Below are 8,329 nucleotides of genomic sequence, written 5' to 3' on the forward strand. Positions count from 1 at the left end.
TTTGTTGTGTAATACTTAATGGGAACTGAGTCAAGAAAATCAAACTTTGCATTAGTATGATCATTGTATTTGTTCTACCTCTATTATTGTTACTGAGGTTGGGTTTCAATTGCAGGGTGTAGATCCTGTAGTGATGAAATATGCTGGGCTAAACCGAGAAGCTGTCAACATCGCTGTTGCAAACTATGGTGATAATCCCACAAAGGTGCATTTTATCTTATTTCCATCTATCCACACATTCTATTCATGTATTAGCTATAATAGCTACACGGCATATACTTTCCCAGAGGAGTATCTAATTACAGTTGTTGTTTTTTTCTTTTCTGAAACGTGTTTTAGGTTCATGAATTTGCAAATGGGTTCAGTGCGATAAGGGAGATGGGGTTCCCAACGAACGCTGTTGCAGATGCTCTCTTCATGTTCGAGAACGACACTGAGAAGGCATTGTCACATTTGCTCCATGGTTCTTCTTGAACTTTTTTTAGACTTTCAAATTATCCTCCTTCTATAGTGTGTAAGTAAAACATCGAATAATGTAAAAGATTGACAAAAGTATAAACATTGTTTTCTTTCACTGTGTAAATGGATGTGATTTGTTTTGGGTGGAGACAAAACTTTGTCAGTAAAGCTATCTATTTCACTGCTTCGACTTGAAAGCAACCGATGTTTGATGAGTAACAACATTGCTTTTACATCCAGAACCTATAAAAAACCTTGCATAATGCAATGATTGATACCACAACCCACCCAAGTGTAAAAAAAATGGTGCAGTTAGCCTATTTTGCAGACAGATATGTTCTCTATACACTGGAGTTCTCCTCTGTACGTTTGGGTCTCCTAGTTGGCTAAGTACACTCCGCCCGTGCATATAGCTTCTGAAACATTGAAAACTAATGAAATGGATAAAGAGAGTATGATAAATTTGCAGATTGATATGCTGAATCCATGGTATGTATGATAAATTAGGATTATCAATCTGCAATTAAGCTCGATCAGCAACATATCAAATCAACCATTTACATCTTGAGCTAGATTCATAGGAGTCAACCGGATGTTTTAACCCGGTTCGACACCCCCCGACCATGCTATTGCAAAAGATCACTTTTGTATTTATTCAAAAAAAAAACCAGAAAAACGAACCGAAGACGGCGACGTTTCGAACGCCATGAACCGTCAATGCTCTCGTCAAACTGTTACCAGAAGATGAAATAGATATTCTCTCTTCCCTTTCGAATTTGCGTTTCTTCACTGCTTCATAACTTTCATCATCATCTCTATCAAAAAAGCTTCAGTCTTTGCTTCATTCCTCACAAACCCATCTCCAATAATTCTCATCTTGAATCAGATCATGTTGATCAATCGCTGAGATTATACCTTCCCCCTCCCGATTGAATTCCCTCTGAGAAACCCGCCATGGCCGCGGCTCTGAGGTCAAACACCTCCCGAGAAACCGCTTCTCTCACACACTCTCACTTTCTTCACTTCATCTCCAACCGTCTCCTCACTCCAACCACAACCACCACCGTAACATTAACAAGATCGCGTCTCTCAACCCCACTACGGGAGGAGAGAGAAGGTGCTACGCTACGGAGAAGGTGAGAGGCGTAGTAAAGTCTGCTCTTTTGTGCTCCTCCTCTCAAGGAGGAGACCCACCTGATCTCTGGCAGCCTCCCGCAGATGAAGTTTCCTTCCTTCGGGTTAATCCCGTTCGTGGCGGTGGTGGTCCTGGTGCTGGTGTTGGTGTTGGGACAGGTTCGGATTCGAAAGAGGATGCTTGGGGTGGGTCTAACCTCGGGTCTAGTTTTCCGACACCAAAGGATATTTGTAATGGTTTGGACAAGTTCGTGATCGGTCAGGAGAGAGCTAAAAAGGTGAAAATGATGTTGTTACTTGTTAGTAAAGTTTTGCTTGTGGTTGTGGATGATCGTTTTTGGCTAGTGTCTAAAATATCTTTGTGATGCTTTAGGCTTTGAATGGTTTTATAACGTCAAACTTCCTATTCAGAGATTAGTTTCTAGTTGGATTGTAATTAGAAAGTTTATATATTATTTTCAGTGTCATATTCCTTGTTTAGTTTTTAATCCATTCTTTTGTTACTTAAGAGCACACTGTTGAATACTTTGAATTATGTGTGGGGTGGATGCAGGTGCTTTCAGTGGCAGTCTACAATCACTACAAGAGGATATACTACGAATCATTACAGAAACGGTTATAGTCTACAAACCTTTACTAGTACAGCTTATTTTACCTATAAGCATCTGAAAAAATAGTTAACATATCTTGTTCACGTATTCCATAAGAGAATATCATTAGTTTTGATGCTGAAACTTGTGTGGGGAAAGCTAGGTCCTCCTCAGGAGAAACCGATAGCACTGCAGCAAAACCAGGTGATGATGATGATGATGATCTGGTTGAACTGGAGAAGAGTAACATTCTCCTCATGGGACCAACTGGCTCAGGTGATCAATCTAGCATGGTTGCCAAAACTTCAAACTCAGCTTGTCTCACATCTCATCTGTTTTGTTTGTTTTTTCTTCAACCACAGGGAAGACCCTACTTGCGAAAACCTTGGCGCGGTTTGTGAATGTACCTTTTGTCATTGCGGATGCAACCACCTTGACTCAGGCATATTCTCTTCTTGTCTTCTTTTTTTGCCGCATGCATGTATGTCTTTTTTCGTGATGACCAATTCAAAAAAAAAAAAATGAAATAACTTTTTGTCAGGCTGGTTATGTGGGAGAGGATGTTGAGTCTATATTATACAAACTTCTCACAGTAATCTTTCCTAAAACCCAACCAGTTTACATTTATTATAAATCAATTTTCTTTATATTATTATTTGTGATGAGTGGGTTTTGATTGATCTCTCTCTCTCTCCAGGTTGCAGATTATAACGTTGCAGCTGCACAGCAGGGGATTGTTTACATCGATGAAGTCGACAAGATAACAAAGAAGGTTAGAGACTAAAATAAACATTATCCTAGTGCCAATTTTGGAAAACTACTTGATTATATTATTTTATGTGCTTCTTTTTTGGTTTTGCCAGGCAGAAAGCCTTAATATCAGCAGAGATGTATCAGGAGAGGGTGTTCAACAAGCATTGCTGAAAATGCTGGAAGGAACTGTAAGTTTTGCAGTTTAAGTCATGTTTTTGTGTTTGATAACCAATATCTAACTCTCTCTCTCTCTCTCTTTCTCTGTTTGTGTAAATAGATCGTTAATGTACCTGAGAAGGGAGCTAGAAAGCACCCTAGAGGCGACAACATCCAGGTTTATTTCTTGTGCTCTACTCTTAATGCTCTTTGCATGATGATTGGAGTGTTAGAGAGTTTAATGTGTCTCCTCTGTTTCTGCAGATAGATACAAAAGATATACTCTTCATATGTGGTGGTGCTTTTGTAGACATCGAGAAGACCATCTCAGAGAGGTATATGACTTGTTCAAACAAATCCCACAAAACATTACCTCTTCATACAAGTCAACTGAATGTTTACTTTTTTTTTGTTGCCAGGCGCCATGATTCCTCAATAGGGTTTGGTGCTCCTGTACGTGCTAACATGAGGGCGGGTGGTGTTACAAACGCAGCTGTTGCATCAAACCTGATGGAAACTGTAGGTCTTTAAAGCACACACTGATGTTTGTGGGATTCTTTCTGCTTGTTGTTCGTAATGACATTGTGTCCATTGTTTGGTGTTGGCAGGTGGAAAGCAGTGACCTGATTGCTTATGGTTTAATACCTGAGTTTGTTGGAAGGTTCCCAGTTCTCGTCAGCTTGTCTGCTCTGACCGAGAACCAACTTATGCAGGTGTAAATTGATTTTGATATTAAAAATTATTAACGTGATTCTAATTTCTAAATCAGTTGGACTGCAGGTGCTGACGGAGCCAAAGAACGCACTTGGAAAGCAATACAAAAAGATGTATCAGATGAATAGTGTAAAGCTGCATTTCACGGAAGCAGCTCTGCGGCTAATAGCTAGAAAAGCAATAACGAAAAACACGGGAGCTCGTGGTTTAAGAGCTCTGTTAGAAAGCATCCTCATGGACTCTATGTACGAGGTAAGTTCTTACCTCTTATACAAACCCCATGTTGTTATATCTGGATTCACTCTCTTATGTTTTTTCATTCAGATACCGGACGAGGGTACAGGGAAGGATATGATAGAGGCGGTTGTGGTGGATGAAGAAGCAGTTGAAGGAGAAGGGCGTAGAGGCTCTGGAGCTAAGATTCTCCGTGGTGAAGGAGCTTTGTCTCTGTATCTCTCTGAAACCAAGGAAGGACATGAAGGAGAAACTGAGGTGGAGCCGGTTGTAGCCAATATGTAAATGTTATCAATATATCATCATCATCATCATCGATCCAGAACATATGATCAAATGTAATCTCTCAACGTTCTTTGTGTACATAAATGAAAGAAAGAAAACAAAGTTGGATCAGTAAGTTTAAAACAACACAAGGATACATGCATGCACAGTTTCCTCGTTGATAATCATTACTTCATTCAAGATGGCCTGTCTTTTAATAAGTACACTTAGACTGAATAACTATTTAAATAGACTTGTACATGCCCATGGAACTAAAACTGAATAACTATTTAAATACGATATGCTGAGGCAACAGAGAGTATTTTTTACTAAACCTCCATCTCATATAACCCTCTTTCTAGGACAGTGGATTTAATTAACTTGAGAGACTCCACAAAATCATCACACATCTTGTGAGGGTCAGGAATGACTGTTGGATCGGCCGTTACTGATATTATGACCTTATTCTCATAACTCTGGAAATGTACAGTAAGAGCCTCCACGCACATGCAAAACATAATTGGAAAAACAAGATAAGCAAAAAGAGTTTCTATAAATGTATCTAATGAATTGTCTATAACTCTACATATATATGCATACACTTACATGTGGGTGGCCAAAAACACTAGGGGCGATATAAGATAACGGGTGGCCGTGAAAGGTTATTTCTTCTTTTGGACCTACTACATTGGAGAACGTCAACGTTGTGTTATGAATCACTTTCCTTACAAGAACTACACTTGCCTGCATTTTCAATTTTATTCTTCATTAGTTAATTAATATTCATGTACTTAAAAATACACAAAATCTTGACATTAACCTTGTCTGTATTAGCAACTTAGAGTTTACCTTGAGCCCCAAAACTTTTAGTATCAATTTAAAGAACGCCATAGAGAATACAGCCTCAAGGGAGTGTTTTTTGCGGTCGACCGTAACTTTGGCTCGTCGTACGTATTCTAGAGGGTCTGTCTCCAGCCCGACAGAGAATGGTAGGAGAATGTAACCGAAGAGATTTCCCCATCTGCATTTCGATTTCTTGGCCATCATATCCGCTAGAGCCTATATTGGCATCATTGAACAATAATGAAAGAAACTCATAATGAAACTATACAATCAGCGTCAAAGTATATAATCTCAAAGATTCCAAGAGTAAACATTTTGTAACCTCTATTCCAGTGTTTGGTCTCAAATTAATCATAATGGCTGAACGAAGTCGGATTCTCCTCATTGACTCTTTCGATTTGGGTGTTGCTTCTTGATCTATTTTATAAACATATGACAAGATCGAGATCCTTTAGATGACACTATATTAGTACGCAGAACTATCATGTAAAAACAAACTCTTATACCATATCTCCGACTAAGGTACCGGGAAAGTCCGGCTTGTGTTACTCCAAGAAGAACATCATTTACCGTCTAACAAAATAAATTAAAAGGTAAAAATGTCAGCGAATATACATAACTCAAGATATACTTGAAATAAAACTACTTTTTTTACCAGTTTCATTGCATTCTTCACCACCTTAACATCGTCGAAACTGATAATCCGGTGGACGAACCTCTTAGGGACAAGTTCAGTACCGGGTTTGGCCAAGAGAGGAGTCTCCGTATCCCTCAAGAAACAAATTGTTAGAGCAAACATTAAGACATCAACAAAAGTGTTGAAAACCAATTTTAGGATGAACCAAAGTCCCACAAATAACCACCAAATCTTGTTGAAAAAACCGGTGTAACAGCTCGGACCAAACTGTTTTTTCCGAACCGCGACAGTAGGCAAAGCCTCGGGGTCTGATGTTTTGCGGGTGCAAGCGAGGAAAAGAGACATGAGAGACATTCCATCACCCAAAGAATGATGGATCTTGAGAAGGCCAATGGACTCAGCGTTTGATGTTTTGAGGCAGAGTAAGTGAATTTCCCATAATGGTTTAGACAAATCCATAGGAATTGTCGTTAACTTAGAGATATAGTCTTCAAGGTACTGATCAGGGTTTTCAATGTTGGGATCTATATCAGGAACAATCACATGATCTTCTACTCTAACTTCGGTCCGAACCCAACTCGGTTTCCCTTTCTTCCCATCGTTCATCTCCTGAATTTGTATATATATTCATATAAATAAACCCATTGTTTTATATTTTAATTTCTATGATTAATATTTTCTTGAGAAAACAAAACAGTTATTTTATCAACCATATAACCCTCGGCGACATTAGTCTTTTTATGATTAATATATTGTAAGAAAATAAAAATATATAGAGGCTTGCTATACCATTTTAGGTCTGATTACTAATGACTCTTAATTAAGAGCATGCTATATAACTTCAGTGATAAAACAGGATACGAGATAATGTTCTGAATTGTTTTTTCTTTGGTCTGAATGAATCTCATGATTTTGTATCATGTTCTTCTATACCCCCTCTCGTTTTTACTATGTTGTATAGGTGTGTACACACAATGGTGAAAACTTTTTATAATAATGAGTATATATTGTTGTTCATATAAAAACTATGCATGTGTTTAGACTTACTAAAATGCTGGAGAAGCGAGGATGATTAACAAGGGTGTGTTTAAGGCCGTCGATGATGGCAGGTGCGTTTCCTTTGACTTTGCATCCCATTATGACGATTATCGCACAGTTAAAATCTGGAGAATTGAACAGCCGTGAGCATGGGCTGAGTGGCTCCTCCCCCACCGTGTTTTTTTCTCCACCCATTCTTTGACCTATTTGTGGCTCTTTCCAAGTCTCCATTCTCTGTATATATACATATATAACTGAGTTCCAAGATTTTTCTGTGGTCTCGTGGTCCCTTTGGCTTTGGTTAACCTGGCTATTACATCATGTGGATGTCTATTCATTTCCATTTAGTTTATGGGGTTTAATGACAAATCATGTGGTTATATTATTATTCTGCACACATAACCTGTTTTCACTGTAGAATTAAAAAGTAATCTCAAGACTTGTTATTGTTATTGTCATGAAAAAAGTAAGTGAATACTCTACCTACTATACTAAATTCATTCACCATCAGAATTCAAACATGCTAATTCAATTCTTTCTCTTTTCTTGTGTTCCTGACACCCTGTATTTATTTTACAATTATTATTAGATTATTAGTTTTCAATACCATATTATTATTAATTAATAAATTAATAGGTTTGAAAAAATAACCTATAGCCTCCACAAATTTTCGAAAAAGAATATGATTCTGTGTATGATTATTCAGTGTATTACTAATCTAAGCGCCATTAGAAAATCAAAGGTATGCAGAAATTTATCCAAAAATGTAAAGCAGAAAGCAGTGGTTGCAGTTTGTTTCTTTGTGACTTGGTTGCAGCTGTTAAGAGAAAAATTATCTTATAGTTTTGGTCAAAATGTTAAAAACAGTATAAAATAATAAAATAACTTGGTTGCAGTTTGTTCTTTTACTCTTTGGATTAAGTCCTTGATTATAAATTAGATTTTGATCAGCGTTCCCAAATCATAATCTATCTCCGAAACGAACTATATTTATATGATATAAATTTGTATTTTTATTTCTGTATCTAAATTTAAATATTACACATGAAAAGTTATATTCAGTGGTATGAAACCCTGTCTAGATCCACGGTTAAACTAGAAAAACCAGTGGTCCTATATGTAATCTGATTTATTTTTTTTAAAAATTCGTTACTTAAAAATTCTAGAAAACCTGCAAGGACCCCGGCTACTGTTTGATCCATTATGTAATACAGTATCATTTAACTTAAATTGTCATATTTAAAGTATTTTAACTCCTAAATATTTAGATGAGTGGTGGATATATTATGAATGTGATGCTCCAATTTCACAAAAGTTCCCCATACAAATTCTTAGTCAAACTAATTTATTATTTTGTTGTAAAAGTAATGAATCAATATTTGAGAGGATGCATACTAAAATAGAAATAGAATTGAACATAAATGATTTGTATACGGTTATTAAATTTAGTTATTTATGTTTGAAAAAAAATCGTTTATTTATTTATTTAGTTTACATTTATTGTTCA

The 8,329-nt window shown here is 37.0% G+C and overlaps 3 protein-coding genes across 4 annotated transcripts; 2 read left to right on the plus strand and 1 right to left on the minus strand.

Moving 5' to 3' along the window:
* Positions 1-55: 55 nt before the first annotated feature.
* On the plus strand, positions 56-643 carry LOC130507183 (uncharacterized; the record flags this gene model as incomplete). The annotated part of the gene is made up of 2 exons (XM_057001889.1): positions 56-205; positions 340-643. Coding segments are annotated over 2 exons (285 nt in total), but the record flags the coding sequence as incomplete, so codon positions are not given.
* A 450-nt stretch (positions 644-1,093) lies between these two features.
* Positions 1,094-4,249, plus strand: LOC130507184 (CLP protease regulatory subunit CLPX1, mitochondrial-like; the record flags this gene model as incomplete). Its single annotated transcript, XM_057001890.1, is given in 14 exon segments — positions 1,094-1,495; positions 1,498-1,871; positions 2,147-2,208; positions 2,347-2,459; positions 2,546-2,625; positions 2,725-2,775; positions 2,881-2,955; positions 3,047-3,124; positions 3,214-3,270; positions 3,357-3,427; positions 3,512-3,611; positions 3,701-3,805; positions 3,873-4,058; positions 4,131-4,249. Coding segments are annotated over 14 exon segments (1,553 nt in total), but the record flags the coding sequence as incomplete, so codon positions are not given.
* A 48-nt stretch (positions 4,250-4,297) lies between these two features.
* LOC130507185 (wax ester synthase/diacylglycerol acyltransferase 11-like) lies at positions 4,298-7,068 on the minus strand. Of its 2 annotated transcripts, XM_057001891.1 has the most exons (8): positions 6,832-7,068; positions 5,803-6,393; positions 5,654-5,720; positions 5,470-5,564; positions 5,154-5,363; positions 4,911-5,048; positions 4,640-4,801; positions 4,298-4,394 (listed from the first exon to the last, which is right to left on the minus strand). In XM_057001891.1, the coding sequence occupies exons 1-8, from the start codon at positions 7,051-7,053 to the stop codon at positions 4,332-4,334; spliced, it is 1,548 nt and encodes a 515-aa protein (XP_056857871.1). In that variant the 5' UTR covers positions 7,054-7,068; the 3' UTR covers positions 4,298-4,331. The 2 variants fall into 2 exon arrangements, with proteins under 2 accessions (XP_056857871.1, XP_056857872.1); XM_057001892.1 differs by lacking the exon at positions 4,298-4,394 and having other exon boundaries at positions 4,420-4,801.
* Positions 7,069-8,329: the final 1,261 nt, after the last annotated feature.

The sequence above is a fragment of the Raphanus sativus genome, unplaced genomic scaffold (genome assembly GCF_000801105.2).
Source record: "Raphanus sativus cultivar WK10039 unplaced genomic scaffold, ASM80110v3 Scaffold4136, whole genome shotgun sequence".
In the NCBI taxonomy this organism is placed as follows: Eukaryota; Viridiplantae; Streptophyta; class Magnoliopsida; order Brassicales; family Brassicaceae; genus Raphanus; species Raphanus sativus.